The sequence below is a fragment of the Agelaius tricolor genome, unplaced genomic scaffold (assembly GCF_023055355.1).
Source record: "Agelaius tricolor isolate 1412-34295 unplaced genomic scaffold, bAgeTri1.0.p SCAF_9, whole genome shotgun sequence".
Classification (NCBI taxonomy): domain Eukaryota; kingdom Metazoa; phylum Chordata; class Aves; order Passeriformes; family Icteridae; genus Agelaius; species Agelaius tricolor.
In genome coordinates this window covers 41,648,411-41,665,341 of record NW_027269269.1, presented here as the reverse complement: position 1 = coordinate 41,665,341, position 16,931 = coordinate 41,648,411, and the positions used below count along the sequence as shown (strand labels likewise).

General features: G+C 40.6%; 1 protein-coding gene and 1 long non-coding RNA gene across 4 annotated transcripts in view; one reads left to right on the top strand and one right to left on the bottom strand.

The window, feature by feature from the left end:
• Window positions 1–3,915: 3,915 nt before the first annotated feature.
• LOC139593074 (uncharacterized) lies at window positions 3,916–16,166 on the bottom strand. Of its 3 annotated transcripts, XR_011680198.1 has the most exons (6): window positions 15,896–16,166; window positions 8,556–8,613; window positions 7,759–7,947; window positions 6,910–7,046; window positions 5,318–5,535; window positions 3,916–4,364 (listed from the first exon to the last, which is right to left on the bottom strand). It is a non-coding gene; the product is annotated as an uncharacterized lncRNA (long non-coding RNA). The 3 variants fall into 3 exon arrangements; XR_011680197.1 differs by lacking the exon at window positions 8,556–8,613 and having other exon boundaries at window positions 15,896–16,162; XR_011680199.1 differs by lacking the exon at window positions 8,556–8,613 and having other exon boundaries at window positions 5,318–5,468; window positions 15,896–16,162.
• Window positions 15,318–16,931, top strand: part of GBE1 (1,4-alpha-glucan branching enzyme 1) — a 137,536-nt gene continuing 135,922 nt past the window's right edge. The window contains exon 1 of the mRNA XM_071433711.1: window positions 15,318–15,927. Within this exon, the coding sequence (XP_071289812.1) occupies window positions 15,836–15,927 (92 nt within the window). The 5' untranslated portion in view covers window positions 15,318–15,835. The remainder of the gene's footprint in view (window positions 15,928–16,931) is intronic.

The window sequence follows — 16,931 nt, the reverse complement described above, 5'->3', positions numbered from 1 at the left end:
CTCATCAGTTAGGTGTTGAGCAGACACAGTCTGTCGGTCTAAACCAGACAATAGAGATCAAATCCAAAACTCCTTCCAAATTCAAAAGAAGGGGCTTTAAAATAGAGCAATTTTCTCAATAGCTCAGCAGACCGAGGACTAGAGATGCTGCTGTGTTTCAGAGTTGAAGACTCAGCTTCCAGTGTTACCAATGCAATTACCACAATTTGCAAACAGCAGCTACAACAGCAGTACAAAAGAGAATTGTACCTGTTGTATACAATCTTAAAATTGAAAATTTGCTTTTTGGACAGGCAAAAAATCTTTTAAAAATGAGACTGTAAAAGATCATCCTAATTTCTATCTAATCCTGCTCCTGCTGCTTCCTTTTATATCACATATCACATTGCCTTTTGGAGAGCAGCATGGGCCCCTTGCCCCCTTCCCTTCCCTTGCCTTCTGCCTCCATAGGCTCAGCCACCACTGTGGGAGTTTCACAGGTTCTCCAGGCAGTGCTTTCCAACCCTTGTGTAAGAAGCAGGAGGCAGATAGAAAAGCTTCCCATGTTAAAGATGTATTTAGGAACCATTTTGAGCCATCACCAGGGAGCAGCTTGAGGTGGACAAAACATGTGGGGGATGTGAGGAAGGTAAATGCTATTTGACTATACAGCTGAAAAATGATTGTTTCTGAAGGGGGGTGGGCTTGATAATAGCAATCACTTTTTTCTGTGTCTGCAATGCAGAAGTTTCTCTGTGCTACTCTTGGCACTGACACTGAAATTGATGTGTGGCCTTTAGGTAAGTCACTTAATCAATGTGTTTGTAAAATGAGGATAATAACATTTATTTGCCTGCCTGAAATGGATGTAGTAAGGACAGACTGGTTAGTGCTGTGAAATGCTATTTACTAGTAATTGCAAGTATTATTATGCTGTGGACTTAAACCCCTCCTTGACTGGTAATTGAAATAGCTGAAGAACCAAATAAAAGTCTGAAATGTAAAGGTGACAGTGGTTCCAGCTAAGGTGGGGCTGGTTAACCTGCTTCCTTTTCATGAAGCTAATTATGCTTTAGCTGAGGCAATATACATCAAAAAAATGTTTTGAACATGTACCTGCTCTTAGAAATAGAATGAGAGGAAATATTGTGGGATTCATATTTGAGTCACTGGGTAATGTACCATTGATAATGGGTCAAGGGAGAAGCTGGGTGTAACACAGAAAAATACGTGTTCAAGGCTCTGTTCTGGGATGCTGATCTCTCAGGTGTCCTGAGAGCAGGATGAGCAGTGTAGATAAGACAGAATTAGATGCATCATTACCATTTTCAACCCAATTAACATCCCAGCTCATCAGAATTAAATAAGGTCTGTAACTTGCCTTTTGGTATGGCAGGCTGAAAAAAAGTCCTGAGGGTGAGAAGAATGAATAATGTGGTAGAACAGTATGAAGTAGATTAGGAAATGAATTACAGTAAACTGTCTTATCTGTGAGCTGGGCTTTGAGAACTCTCCTGAGGCCTCAGACTTCCCCCTTTATCCCACAGATGTTTCTTTGAGAAGAGAGGAACATAAGATGTCTGTCTGGGGTGGCTAAAGAACCAGGTCCTACAAAAAGAAAATATTTTTGCCATCTGTAATACTACAAAGAATCCTCCTGTTACACATAATCATGTTGATGCAGTAGTTAAAATAAACCTAAGGTTTCTCTAACTAATAAAGGAGTTATTTGACCCCTCCTTATGTAGAGTGAAAGCTAACCAGCAGGGTTAAGTGCCTCTGACTTGACTAAAACTTGGGGAATAACTGCTTCAGGAATGTTACACATATCTCACTTCATCTCCTTGGTATTTTCATGGTGAATTTGCTTGAAATTTATTAAGGAAGCAGGGATGCAGACTGTGATTGGCAATATTGCCAAGAATACACCAAGAGTTATGAAAAAAGAAGTGGTGGAATTGTTAACTGAGGAATAACTTACTTTGCCCTTTCTCCAGCTTACAGCTTTGCTTTCCAGTTTGGAGTCTTACAATCCAAAGTCAGGGCAAACCCAGCCAGGGGGCTGCACCTCCAGAGCAGCAGTGAAAAGCACAGTGGTTGCTGAGCAGTGGCTCTTGGCAGTACTGCTTGGCATAGTGTTGGCAGGATGGCTTCCTGCATGTATTGCAGTGGATGAACTCTCCACCAAGCTACACAAGGAGAAACATTTTGCTTTCTTCTGTAAAACAGTTCTTGGAGAGATCACAAGTCCCTGCACAGTGGTGTGGTACCCAGAGAGAACTGTCACACAGAGGCAAATCATCCTGTGTTAATAAGGTTAGAAACAGAGAGGTGCCTCTTTGGGGCTCATCAAAACCTGCTAGCTGTAGGACACTCAAAGGAGGAAGAATCAGATGTACTGAGAGCCAGACATTAAAGGGATACGCTCATGAGAAGGAGATTTATATTCAGAAATAAAGAATCTGGGTTGCTGTAGGCTCCTCAGGTTCAAAGGAGGGCGTCTCAGGGGAGTTGTGCTACAGTAATACGTGGGCAGAGCCCTGTCACTCACAAAGACTGCAATGAAGAGATTGGGCAGAGGCAAGGTCCAGCAACTGCTCTGATCCCATGGGAGACACTGCTACTGGATATTAAGGCATTGCTGTCTGACAGTCAGTGAATGCTTAGAAACATTTCTGGGAGTATTTAGTCAAATTGAAGAACATGCTCAGTAATTTAATGTTCCTTTTGGGTCTTGATAATCATAGCCTTACAGAAAAATCACTCAAAATGGCATTTGAATAGCCGTGTCAAAATGTCTAGCTGTGGCAGTGTGCTAATATCCACAGGTAACAGGAATATCATGCAAACTCAGTTGAAACAAGATAAAGGCACTCCATTTTCCAGGTATAAACTCTAGCCTCAGATTATCATGGTCCTATGTTCAATTCAAATTCTCTCTAAAAAGAAATAGGTGCTGACTTGTTGAGAACAGAAATGTATATTTAGAAAAAAAATCTTGCTCCATTTCCCATGTTTTTATTTCACTGGACCTAGTTTTAACCAACAAGAAACTGAGTTTTCATTGATACAGCAGCAAGGTATGTCATTCTGCCAGCCAAGACACATTCACTGAGTGTTATGGTAATTAATATGTACATGAGACATTCCATCCACCTTTAATGAGCTATTCTTAACACCAGAAGTTCTTCCCAACCCGTGACAGAAGGAGATTTAACCTTACCCTGTCAAACTTAAGAGACAGATCAGAAGTGCTACAAGAGGGGGAATTCCAAGTCATCTCAATTATGTGGCACCACATGAAATAATTATATTTGGTTACCCTTCAGAACGAGATGTTCTTGAGGGGTAACTTTTCTGCACTGCTCCTTCAAACATGGCTACACTCTGAGTGTGCTGCTTTTGATTTTTAAATAGCTCACACAGCTATAACCCCTGCGTGTTATCTCTAATGATGAATGACACTATTATATTTACAAGCAGATAACACGTTCTTGAAAGATTTTTTTCCCCTTAACTATCCTGGTTTACAATGTAAGACAAAAGAAATTAAAGGCTTTGTTGAATCTTCTCTAACATAATAGAAAGTTATCAGAGATTTTTTACTTTTTACTAACAGAGATAATAGACAATGCAAAAGACTTTTTTAAGAGAATGAAAAGAATAAAACTAATCAAACCTTCTTCAGTTAATATGCAAAGCACTATGTAAAATATATTAACCTTAAAGGCATAGTGTACCTGATTTAAACTCAGAGAAAAACTTGTTTTCATGTTTCTGAATATTGAATAGGTTATAAAATTAATTTAATTTAGTATAGCAATACAACAGAACCCACACAGTTCCTCGGTATTGAAAAAGATCTTGATGTTTATGAAAAACTGAACCCTGATATAAAAATTAAATCATGTGAACAAGCAGGACAGACACAAAAGCTGAAACACTTCAGTTTATTCTAAAAATGAAAAAACCAGGGCAAGACATTTGACTGTTTTAACTTAAATTTGCAAAAAATTTCTAGATTTAAGAAAAACAGGGACAAGAGGTGATAGGTTGCCTTTTTAAAACTAATAGGAATATCTATACTTTGTGGAATAGAAAGGAAATGAAGAAAACAGGAAACATTTATTTTTCTGGTTTTGTTTTTACAGTTATAAATAATCAAGCCCTCCTTTTGCAGAAAAGGAATGGCTCCTTGTGCAGCTCCTTGCAAAACCAGGTTAGTATTTTGATGACATTTGCATCTCATATTTCATAGTTCTGTGCCTTCATCAACATGCAATGACATCATGGAGAAACCATCATGCCTATTTCATCCATTGATATGATGTTTAATTTTCTTCCATGTTAATTTGAAGTTTCTTAGAGATGTCAATGCCACATGACTTACTGTAAAACAAAGGGAAAAAAAACCAGTGTTAAATCAAAAAACAACTAAGTAAGGGAGAGGGAGAAGCACATAAATCAAGAAAATAAACCTAAAGCAAAAAGTATTACTTTGGGATATTACAAATTTAATAAAGGCAGTATTAACAAAAAACAGAACCAGCATGAAAAACACAAAAAGAATTATACTGAAGAAGTCAGCTGAAAAGCTTTATTTTGAGCAATATAATACAACTCAAATACAGAGCTCTTCACAAGTCTTCGTGTAAATCTTATTCAGAGCTGCAAGTAACCCAGCAACTTGGACATAAACATGAAAAAAATCCTAGTACTAATCACTTGTAGTAGTGCTAGTGTTGCAACATATCAGAGCATACAATTCTGACAAGGGCAGAGAAAAGATGGACACAAGTCCTTAATTTTAAAAATGCAAAGAATGTTCATGATTTTTTATAGTGCTAAGAAAATAATAAGACATAAACAGTTGATCTTGCTTTTTCCTCACTTTTAGGGTGTCTAATACATGTCCTCATTCATCAGCCCTTTTAAATGTTAGGTATATCACGACTTAAGTCAGATTGATATTCACAGTGAGCATCTTTCAATGTTCTGACTGGAATAACAGTTTGATTGTACAGGAGGTTATGTTCCTTGAGACTCAAGGGTTCCTGAATGACAGCAAAGTAGTCACAGTTCACAGAAATTACATGTATGTACTAAAAACAGTCCAGTGAAGATGTGAGTCTATTTTGAAATGACAATTAATTAAAAGAAAAGGAAATGGAACACAGAAGTAAGAACATAAGTAAGTATTTGGCACTTTGCAACACAAATGTCACAAAGAAAATTTTGGTGGACACAGCTAAATTATGTGCTTTTCAGTAGGACACACTAGTAATTTAAAGTAAGAGAAGCTAAAACATCTTATGCCAGTTAATGACACAGTTAATACTTGCCCTTAAGTCCTGCAGGGGAAGGTTTTGTGTTCCGAGGACGATGTTCCAGATTTAGAGAATGACTCAGCTCCCTTTGAAAGTGTTCCTTGTGCACGTGTTGAATCAGATGGCAACACAGGAGTTGCTGAGGACACAGCTGCAGGAGTGCTTAGGTCAAGAAGCAGCAGATAATTCATTAATTTTAAGAGTAATTCAGTATTTTAACTGTGTGCAGCTGAAACAGCAGAAGGAAGAAACAGAACAAATAATTCTAACAGTGTGGACAATTATCTTATGAATGAAGAAACCTCTTTATTTGCACAAGTTAATTCCTTAACCATAGACAGTAAACAAACCAGATAATGACAACCAGCCACATGTCAGGAGAGGACTCTGTGGTATATGACACTAAGCTTTAATGAGGGTAAAGCATGAAAGACTTTTGAAAATATTCCTACTTTATAGTGTACTATTCCTAATAGAAACTATTATTATGGCTACTACTTCACTACTATCAACATGACTGACCAAAGGCAGTGAACAGTATCACTGATTAAAAAAATGTTGAATTTATAGAAGGTCATTATTAAAGCAAAAATATAGATTTATAACAAAAGCTAAATATAATAATTATATAGTGTATATAAAATATAAATATATAAAATATAAATACAATATTATATAGTACATAATATATAACAATACATTATTCTATATCTATAATAAGATATATAACAACCTATAACAATATAAATCTGTAATGATAATTTTGCCTGGAACAATGTGGTATGAGTTTCTGTGATAGCACAAAGCAAATGGCAGATGGGTTCCACAGACTCATATTAACTACAGGTCTGTGTGTTCTCATTTATCCCAACACAATTATTCACATTTCAAATTCTTTGAGAAAAAAGAACTGGAATAAATGAAAACATAAAAATACTTGTAATTTTTTACCAGGACATAGTATTTTGAATACTTTTTTCATTCTACAGCATATTTATCAACAGTTGGCTAATGTAGGACTAGTGCACAATGAGCTGATTTGCTCATGGCTCCAAAAGACACGGATATAAGGTTTTTCATAGGATCTGTTGGGATTTTATCATAAATTTGGTACATACTACAAAAGCAGAATAAATTGGAAGAGACATTGGGCTTAAGTTTTTTTATATTCTATATTAACAAATTACTGAATTGCTGACAGGCTGTAAAACAGGCCTTTGAACAGTACAAACATTCATGATGTCTTCTATCTATAGATGCTTTTCCTGAGAAGCTCAATGACAAATTTGAACTTGACAATGCAATGACCTCCAGTTTTATACAGCTCTGCTGACTGTGCACTTCAGCAAAACCACTGTGATTTTGGAAAATCAACATGTCTCTAACCTGTCTCCTGGAATCTCCACTAAGGAATTTCAGTTTCATATTGCTGAAACTACTGATTTTAGTAAAGTAAATGGTTGACTGATAGAGGAATAAAATTGCAGAGGATGGTAGAAATCTGAGATCCCAGGAGTAAAGATATTGCACAATATTCAAGCTAGCTGGGAATGGGTAAGATGGAAGCAGATGTTGTAAGGTCTAAAAATAGAAGCAAACTTACCCAAAGCTGAGGAATTAGAATCCCACAAAGTAAACATCACTGTTCTTGTGTCATCAGCTAGGGGCTGATGACTTACAAAGCAAGTCCCATCTCTTGTCTGCATGAGGAAGACTGCCAAGCTCAGGACTTAGAAGCAACTGGAAAGGTGACCACAGCATCAAAAAAGTGAGGCTTTTATGCATTAATCAGATAAATTATACTGTTAGAATATTTATTGGGCTAACAGTAAATTCTTAGCAGTGTGAATATGGTGTAGCAAAGAAGATTTTCAGTGTAACAAACTGAATCCTTCTAGTTGGGTTGCTGAACAACCAAGCCTCCGAAAAAACTTTTGTAGGAGGAAGCCTACAGTCATCACAGAAGACTGGGAACAAATGCAGCAGGTATGCAGTCCTGTTTTCTGGCAATTATCTCATTTACTATAAAAAAAAAAAAAAATTTGGGCAACCCAGGTGCTTCAGGATCACTAACAACCCAAGGAAGGCAGAGAAACAGTAGTTACATCAATTTATCATCTGGCTGTGACTCACTCCAGCCAAGCCTTGCCCTGGCAAGTAGTGGGTTTTGTGAGGGACAGGGAAACTTGGTTGAAAATCTGAGAGAAAGAGGAGAAAACAGATGGCAGTCAGAGCAAGCTGATGATAGGTGGATACTGAATGGAAGCACCAAATCTGCTTATACTTGCTTTAAAAGCCTCTGATCATAGCCCTGTGTGATTAGAGATCTCTGTCTCTTTCCCTTTCTCATGACACAGCTGAGTACAGACTCTTTTTATCATGGCTTTACTTGTAAAGGACAAAATCAGGCAGATTGATAGGGAAATCAAGGAAGGGGAAAACCAAATCCAACCTCTTACTACACATGCCCACTCTGCTCCTAGAAACACCTGTCTTCCTCTCCTTTTGTAGAAGAAATAGCTGGGCTGGGGGAATGGCATATTCAGCAAGGACTAAGCCTTGGAGATGCAGATTGTTGCAATCCAGATGTTCCTGCAGTAGCAACTGCCAGCTGTGAGCAGATGTGCAACACCCTAGGAACCTGAAAAAGACACAGAATTTGAAAGATTGTGTCATCTAGGGATGGATCACAAGACAAAAGAAAGCAGAGACATATTAGGATCAGAAAAAGATGTCAGTCTCTCTTTGAAGTTTATGTGGTAGAGACAGGCAATCCTTGAATTATGACCAGGGTGTATTTTAAGTCCTGTAGTGGATGTCCTGGACACAGAAACATATTTAGTTTTAGGGCCTGTACACACTGGAACAGTACAGAAAGAGATGGCAAGCCATATGAGGGAAGAAGTGATGTAGGGGACACTAAATAATAGCAAGCAAGAGAAAGAAACAAAAAGTCCATCAGAGTGCATGACTCAGATGCTATAAAAACTGCTCTTTTTTTGTCAGCATTCACTCTCATAAATTCTTCTCTGGTAAAAGTGGCAAAAGGGGGATGACAAAGTGAAAAGAGGCAGAAAAGCAGTCCATGCACATATGCCATAGTAGGAAATACTGTAGTAAGGAAACAGTGAGACCTAGAACAAACACATGGAAACAACACAAGAAAACTGGCAAAGTGATCCTGGAACAAGCTGATCACGAACTGAAGACTGGCATAAAGAAAAAGGCAACTAATTGCTTATGCCCCACCTTTACAGGCACCAAGGTGAACCTTTCCTCTTGAGGATGGCCTGCCCTCCTAGTGGAACTATGGGACAAGCAGAAAATGAAGAGCCTGAATGCTGCCTGAGAAGGTAATATAATGCAGCAAGAAACAAAGAAGTGCATATTCAAGCAGGAGAAATGAGAACTGTTGTGAGCAGTGACGCTCTGTGATGATTGATGCCCTGTTGCAGGGGCTGATGGTACAAGCAAGAGGAAATCTGCACCCGGTGGCTGCTTAAGCTAAAATGAGATTGGCCAATGTTAACCATCTTTTGAGTAGAATTAGGTAATGGAAAACAACATTCAGAGAGAATTTTGAGAGATAAAGAGAAGGCTCAGAGACATCAGAATGAAAGGGTGTTTGAAACTGAGGACAACTGACTGAGAGCCATCAGCACTTCAACCATTCTAATGAACTGGGATTGCATTAACTTGGAAAACCAAAATTTACCCATATAATACATGACTGTAATTAATGTATTACCAGTGAAGATTGCTATTTGGATAAAAATATAAATATTTAGCTGCTTGTTGCAGAAAACCTGTTATCTAAAAAAGTTATCTAATAATATGAAGTAAATTTTCACACTAAGTAGTAATGAAGTAGTTGTTTTATTAGTACATACTTCAACATAAAATACTCAGGAAACAGAAATGCAGCTAATAATCCTGAAAGAGGTGCTGGGTTTCTGGGTAACTAAGATAACTATTAATTATATTTGCCCCTTTTATTTCTCACACATAACACAGTTTAAGCAAACCCTTCCAAATGTACTCATTCTGGAAGCTGTGTATCACTTAAGTTTTCTTTACTGTATAATTTTGTTAAGCTGCATACATATAGAAAAAGTGAAAGTCATACCACTTTTCTTTTAACTGAAATGCCATGGCTGATTTTACAAATGAGCATGATATAAACCTTTCTAATAAGAGAAAAAGGATCCAACCTAAAGGATTTATCTCTAAGCAAGAACAAAAACTATGTGAAGACAGATTAGTTCTTCCTAATCCATGAATATTGATGTTCTCAAAAAAAATTATATATATTTGTCTCAGATGAAGATTTCTATATTTATAGAAATGTAGAGTTTTGAAATGTAGAGTCTTTGTTCTAAGAAGAAAAGGTGAACCACCAAGGCATACAAAATTTCCTATAGAAAATTGTATTGCATACAGTACAATCACCTATGGTAACAGGTTACACACCTGTAAGTGTAGCTCTGAATCACTGGGACTGTGAAGGCTGAACCTTCAGTACTGGAGATATTCTAAGACAAAAAATACATAGTTATACTCTCAGATTCTTTTGTGTGCTAAAGAATTGGATGCATTGGATATATATATATAGATGCATTATTAATGAGGGTGTTGGGTTTTGGTTTTTTCCAAATTTCTCCAATATTTTGAAAAATGATAGTTTTAAAATATTAATTGGACTAACAACAAATTCTTAGTTCTATATTTGCTGTTTTCTTCTAACTACAGAAAAATTTTCAATGTAGCATTAAGGATCTGGTCCCTGCCCTATCTTTCTGTTCACTCAACACACTGTGGGTCATATCTGAGAATTAATTGGGTCAAATGCCACCAACTGCCATTAAAAAGTAAACCAGAACTAATACTGACAAGATCTAAAAGGCTGTCTGTGGAAAGCATTTTGGACTTCCAACCAAAAATTCTGCATTTCACACACACTTTGCACCAGATCCATCTGCTTTTCCTGCGGTAAACTCAGGAGAGACTTGAGTTCATGAATACAACTGAGGTACTATTCTGCTTTTTGAAATCTAAAATACTTCCATACATACTAATGAATTTATATTGACAGAGCTGTCAGAGCATTAGCAGGATGCATCTCCTTTCTTCTCACCTCACTTGACCTCCCGAAGGATTAGATGTGTTACCCTCTGAACGATTATCTGGCAACCTCACTTTCTTTTCTGAGTAAAAGGCCAGGCAGCCTAAATGCCAGGCCTTTTACTAGTAGTGTTCCAGGACTATGCAGCCAAGAAACACCCAAGGTAAGACCATTCCTCAAGGGTTTTAGGAAAGACCTGACAATGAACAACAAGAAAGCAAAATTGCTGCTGATGCTGTGGGGTTTCATTCTCAGTTCTGAGTGTATTGGATAAAAGGAATACAATATTTGGCAAGTGTTAATAAGTTGCTTGTTTAATAGTAATACATTGTTACAGGAGCTGATGCAATAATAGCAAGAATGTTCCTCTGGGGCAACTATCCCAGGGAGCTCAAGCTACTTATTTTCTAAGTGTTAGAGATAAACACACATTGGTAAAACAGAGGTGACAGCTCAAAAGTATTGTGATATGGCATTAAAGAAGTGAGTCCAGAATGTTTTTTTCTTCTTCCTCCAATGCATAAACACATATGCAAACACCAGGAAATTGCAGTAAGTTGTAGAAAGTTGTTACTATTGGCAGTAATTTCTTTTGAGAAATATAGAAGGCATAGAACAGAGTATCTGCAACACCCAAAAAAATTATGAAATTCCTGAAGGTTTTATTTGTATTTTGCATCTGTGAACTGTTTTACAAATTCTTAGTTGATTTTTTTAGTAAGACTGATAGACATTTTCACAACAAATATTGTTCTACATCTGGATGTTTTAAAATTGGTATCACACTTTGAAGTGTCTTGATTAATGTAAACAACTTTGTAAGATATTTACATTTTTTATAATTTATTATATAAAACAAGGACACCAAAGTATAATCACACTGCAATATTGTGAAAACAACAAGCAGTCATTATTTAGGACTTTCAGGTTGTTGGAATGTGTTTTTATTTTGCTCTGAATGGCAAGTGAAAATGGCATTTCCATCAACTCTGCTTACTGGAAACTTACAACCCTGAAACTGGCTTTTTAGTGTTTCAGATTCTGTATTTGTTTTGATCTTTGAAGATGTGTTGTTATGTAAAGCTCCTGAAACCATGACAGGGCAAAGGCGATACCTTAAAAGACAGTATCAATACCCTACATTTCTAATAAACCCCAAACTTAAAATTCTGAAACCTCTAAACTAATAGACATACCAACAGATACTTGTTGCAATTTGCTTGTTTGCTGCAATTTTCAAGGACAGGTGCTTTGTTCTTCACATGTAATCAAACAGTTGAATCCTTTATGTAGTACAGTTTTAATTATGGAACAGTGATGTGATGCTTGGCAGCAGCTGTGCAACACTGACCATTTCCTTTCTCCTATGTGTCTCACCTTGGTGAATCCAAAGATAGGGATAAGTCTCATGGGATCATGGAGTATCTTATGTTGGAAGGGACCTTTAAAGGTCACCAGCTACAACCACCCTGCAGTGAGCTACAGCTCCATGCCCAATCTTTGACCTCTCTGGGAAGACTATCGAGATAATGCATAATTATTTTTTAAGGGGGGCATTTGCTTTGGATCTGGATGACAACTGTGCAGTTTATTTCTTATGGATCCTTGAACAAATAACATGGGGAGGCTTGGCTGGCTGATGTGGCAAAATAAGCTAATTTTCCTTTACACTTTGAACTCTACTTTGCGTTAGGAACTGAATGTGAAGAAACTGGTCCAAAAGTGGGAGCTTGCAATGGGTTGGTACCCGTAACATGCTCAGATGTCTGAAATGTCCTTAAAGGATAGGGGAGTCTTCAAGAATCCATTCTTCTGGAATTCTGAAGCACAAATCTTTTTGAACAGCTGTCTCTGTCCACAGGAATACCTTTTCTTGATAGTTGGCATTATGACATCCAGTCACAGGCTGGCAGTTCTTGCTCATGGACTATCACTCATCTCTAAGTCAAGGGTAGGTGCAATGCCAATAAAAAATACATCTCCCAACAGGCAAGCAAACACAGTGGACCAACCATACCTAGATGTAAAAAGACTTTCAGGAAAAGGAGCTGGGAGGAGTTCTGCCCAGACTAAAAGGATAACAAGTCTTGATATAGCCTTTAAGTATTGAACTGAACCATACAAAGGACAAGCCTTGTGACTTGTCACTTTGAGAGATCAGAAACTCTTCAATGCTCTCAACATAGAGTTAAAAAAATATCCTGCTGCCTTTGGTACCTGCCATCTCACACAGGTTAAACTGTGGGATTGGGTCAATCTCTATATTAGCTGCAGAGCAGAAGCCTGTAGCCCAAAGACAACTTAGACAAGCATCTTACAGAGCCAGGCCAGGACCAGGGCCCAGGACTGCTCTAAGCCACTTGGTTTAGCAGAACCTGGAGCTCAGGAATTTGCTCTGTAAGAGCCAGTCAGAGGTCAGAGACCTCACAGATCCATTTTGGCTGAAATATGAAAAGAAACTATTGATGAGGGAGAATCTGAACCAGTGTTCAATTGAAGGAAGATCTTTTTCCTGACTTACTTCCTATGGTTTATCATCTCTGTCATGTTTTGCAAGTGCAATATATTAGTGAATCAAAATGGAGGTGCTGCATGACATGAGTAGACATTTTTCTCTTCAAAATTTAGGTTTATCTTTGGACTTTGCTTATTAAAAAGACATCTAAATTGATTTTATAATTTTAACCATACAGTTACTTCTCAAGAACCACTCTGCAAAATTTTAAAGGATACATAACTTAAGCATGAACATCCTTTGAAAGACTACTTTGGAGTAATTGATAGACTCCAGCCTCACTGGTAACTGGGTGCCAGACACATGCCTTAGACACCATTATTATATGATCACTGCTGTCCCCATAAAAGAGCAGTTATTCCCAACAGTCCTCCTCTTTCTGTTTCTACTGGCAGCAGCAGCTGGCAGCTTTGTATCCATCCCTGACAAATGCACAAAGACACATTCAGCTGTTGGGACAATATTCATTGTCTGAACTGTCAGTTTTGCCTCCAGGTAGAGGATTAAATGGCACTGTCCTGAGAGCCAGCCTCGGCTCATGGTGGGACCACCAGGATCATGGTGTAATCAGTGATCAAAATAACATATGCCTTAGGATCTTGCAGTTACTTGTGACAATGCAGGCAGATAAAATCGTGCCCAAGTTGTAAAATTAAACATGAGTAGATATAAATGGTATGCTTATTCGTATTCTGGTTCACAGAGTGTTAAATAGATCACTGGAGCTTTGTCTGTTATAAGGACAGGGGGGCTACCTGCAGAATTTAACTTCCTGAAGTTCAAGGTTGCTTGTATATGACACTGGATGCTGTGTCATTTCTACTTAAAATCAATGTTACAAAGGGGTCCCTGTCTCTAGGGAGGTGCAAGTCACAGCTACGTTCCTACACAAATTGCTAATGCTCATTTATAGGTGTCTCTCTTGTGTGTATGCTGAAAAGCTGATAACAATGCTTGGCCTTGGGAACTTGCTTGGCCTTCCTGACAATGAATAAAACCAAAGAACTTGTGCTAAGACTGAAGCTGTTTCCAATGCTCGTGCATTCAGAGGCTGCAGGAATTGCTCTCCCACCTCCACTTCAACCAGCAGGTGCCCTCTCCAGTACCTGGAAGACCTGGAAACCCCAAAGCAGCAGCACATGTAACATGCAGCTATTGTAAAAAACCCAATTTCATGGCTCTTGATAATAAGCTGGAACTTCTCTTCTTTTAGTTGACCAAGATATTTAAGTGTGAGAGTGAGGAGAATTTGCAGGAGAATATGATGCACACAGTATGAGGAAAGAAGCAAAAATGAGATGGTAAGAATTGTTAAACGTTGTTTTAGCACAGGCACTGAAATCACTGCCACACAGAAAGTTTTGAGAAGCCTGGGTAATTTTAGAAACAGTTTTTCAGTCTCCAGTGATTGAAGAAATTGTGGCCACTGTGGAAAAAAAAAAATAAATCCTGATTTATCAGGGCAGGATATGACAAGTAGTTCTGCTACAGCATAGATGCTGCTTCTTTCAATAATCAAACCAAAACTCTTTGGACCTCCTGTTAGGGCAACTGATCTAGCAAAATAGTATGACTGTTGCCCCACAGTCTTAGGACAGAATATTTGTTGCACTCCATAAGGAGAAAAAGAACAAAGGTACTTGGACTTTTGCCTGTGTAGTTAGAAACTGCTACAGGGAAGGAAATACAGTGTTGTTAAGTGTGCATGCACTGTTGATGAAACAAATCATTATGGAAACTTTCACTGTAGCTAGTTTTCGGAGAAGTAATAAATGAACTGTTAGTGTTCATCAGACACGGTGCTGTTAGTCATCTGGCAGACAGGAGAAACAGCACTCCAATTCAGAGGAAGCCAAGATAGGGGGGTGAGTGTCAAACTGAAGACAACAATTTTGGAGATAGTTGTGGGAACGAGTTAAGATGTCTAGAAGCTGAAAAGCATTCAAAAGAGGCCTCTAAATAAACTTTCTCACTAGCTATCAAAACAAAGCAAAATTGCTGGACCTTAAATAAAAGTGCTCAATGCTGGCCTAGAGGCACGGTCAGGCTGGTGATTAGTTGCCCTGGATATTTGGTGACCTATCCAAAAACAAGACGTGTTGCTGTTAGGTCAAAAACTTCCACAGCAATCTACCTGTGCTATTCAGCATTTCGAGCTGCACTAGGCTCAGCTGGACTAACCTTAGCACGTTTGGAATTTATGTGTCTGACAAAGCAGCATTTTGCTGTGCAGACACGGAGTTTATGAGAACTCAGGGATGTCCCCAGAGTCTTGTTCTGCTGAGCTGTCTGTGAGCACGTCAGCACCCTATCAAACAGCCGAGAAATTTATTCCAGCACTCATGATGATGCCAAATCTGCTTTGGGGGGGTGTTGCTGTTGGCTGGGGTAAGCAGTGGGCTTTATGTGTGTGGGAATTAAGAGTTCACCCGGGCATCTGACACGCTGAAAAAGACATCAAAGAGCCCCTAAGAAAACAAACTGGGGCACTGCCGAGCCACAGCAGGCAGACATCCCCCTCCTGCCGGGCGGCTCGGCTCCCGCAAACGCATTTTTTTTTTTTATTTTTGGTCGCAAGTTTTTTTATTTCCTCTGCTGTCACCCCATCCCGGACACCGGCGCTTTTCCGCGGCCCCTTCCCGTGCCGCGGGCAGCGAGCCGGGGCTGTGGGACCGAGCAGGAGAGGAGGCCAGGCCAGGCCGGGCCGGGCAGCCGCGGTTTCCCTCCCGCAGCCGCGGAGCCCCGGCCTCGCCGCACCGCGGGCGGGGAGGGCCGGCGGAGGCGGCCCCGGGCGGTGGGCGGGGAGAGGCAGGGGCTCCCGGCCGCCCGCCCGGCCCCCTCACCGGCTGTATTTAGCGGCGCCGCGGATCACGCCGAGCCCGCGGCGGCGACATGGCCGCCGCCAGCACGGAGCCGCCGAGGCTGAAGCAGCTGCTGGAGCGGGACCCTTACCTGGAGCCCTTCCGGACCGACTTCCAGCGCAGGTACGGGAGCGCGGAGCGGCCGCCTCCGGGGGCGCCGGGCCGGGCGGTGTCCCCTCCCCCGCGCCGCTCTCCCCTCCCCTCGGCCGGGGCGGCTCCGCTTCCCTTCCGGCGGAGGCGCCGCCGCTGCGGGCGGAGCCGCGGCCGGGGCTCGGCGAGGCCTCCCGGGGCTGGGGCGCTGCAGGGAGGCCTCGCCCGCGGGCATCCCCGCCGGCCTGGCGGGGCCGGGCCGTCCGTCCGCACCCGGCACTCCCCGGGCGCCGGCGCTGCGCCCGCGGGCCCTCCCGAGAGCGGCGGGGACAGAGGGGGAGGCGGTGCCCGGGCCAGCCGGGCCCGTGGGGCGCGACCGGGGACAGCTTGTGAGAATCACGGAAGGGACCTTGAATTTCATCTGGTTGCAACCGTCCTGCCATGGGCAGGGACACCTATCAGTTGTTCAGGTTGCTTAGAGCTGCATCCAGCTTGGGTTTGAATTCTTCCAGGGATGGGACAACCACAACTTCACTGGTTAACCTGTTCCAGTGCCCCACCACCCTTACAATAAAGATGTTTTTCCTAACAGCTAATCTGAACCTACTCCTAGCATGAACCTGTCTCCCCTTGATCTGTCACTGCATGTAAATAGTTTAGCCCCATCTTTCCTGTAAGCTCCCTTCAGGTACCGTAAGGCTGCCATTAGGTCACCCCTAAGCCTTTTCTTTCACTGGCTGCACAATCCCAGTTCTCTCAGCCTTTTCTCATGGGAGAAATGCTTTATCAGCTTGGTGGCCTCCTCTGGACTCATTCCAAAAGGTCAGTGCCCCTCCTGTGTTGGGGATCCCAGTGCTGGATGCAGTCAGGATGTGAGGGTGATGCACTGAGCTGCTATCATTAACAAAAGAGTTTAGCTGCAATAATCTGTAAATAAACTACTCCTGAATCTCGTCTTTCCAGAGAATTTTCCTGCAGGCGCGTGTTTTGAGGTGTCCCTGAACCGCCAGCTCAGCTGTTCGGCAGACCTGCAATGC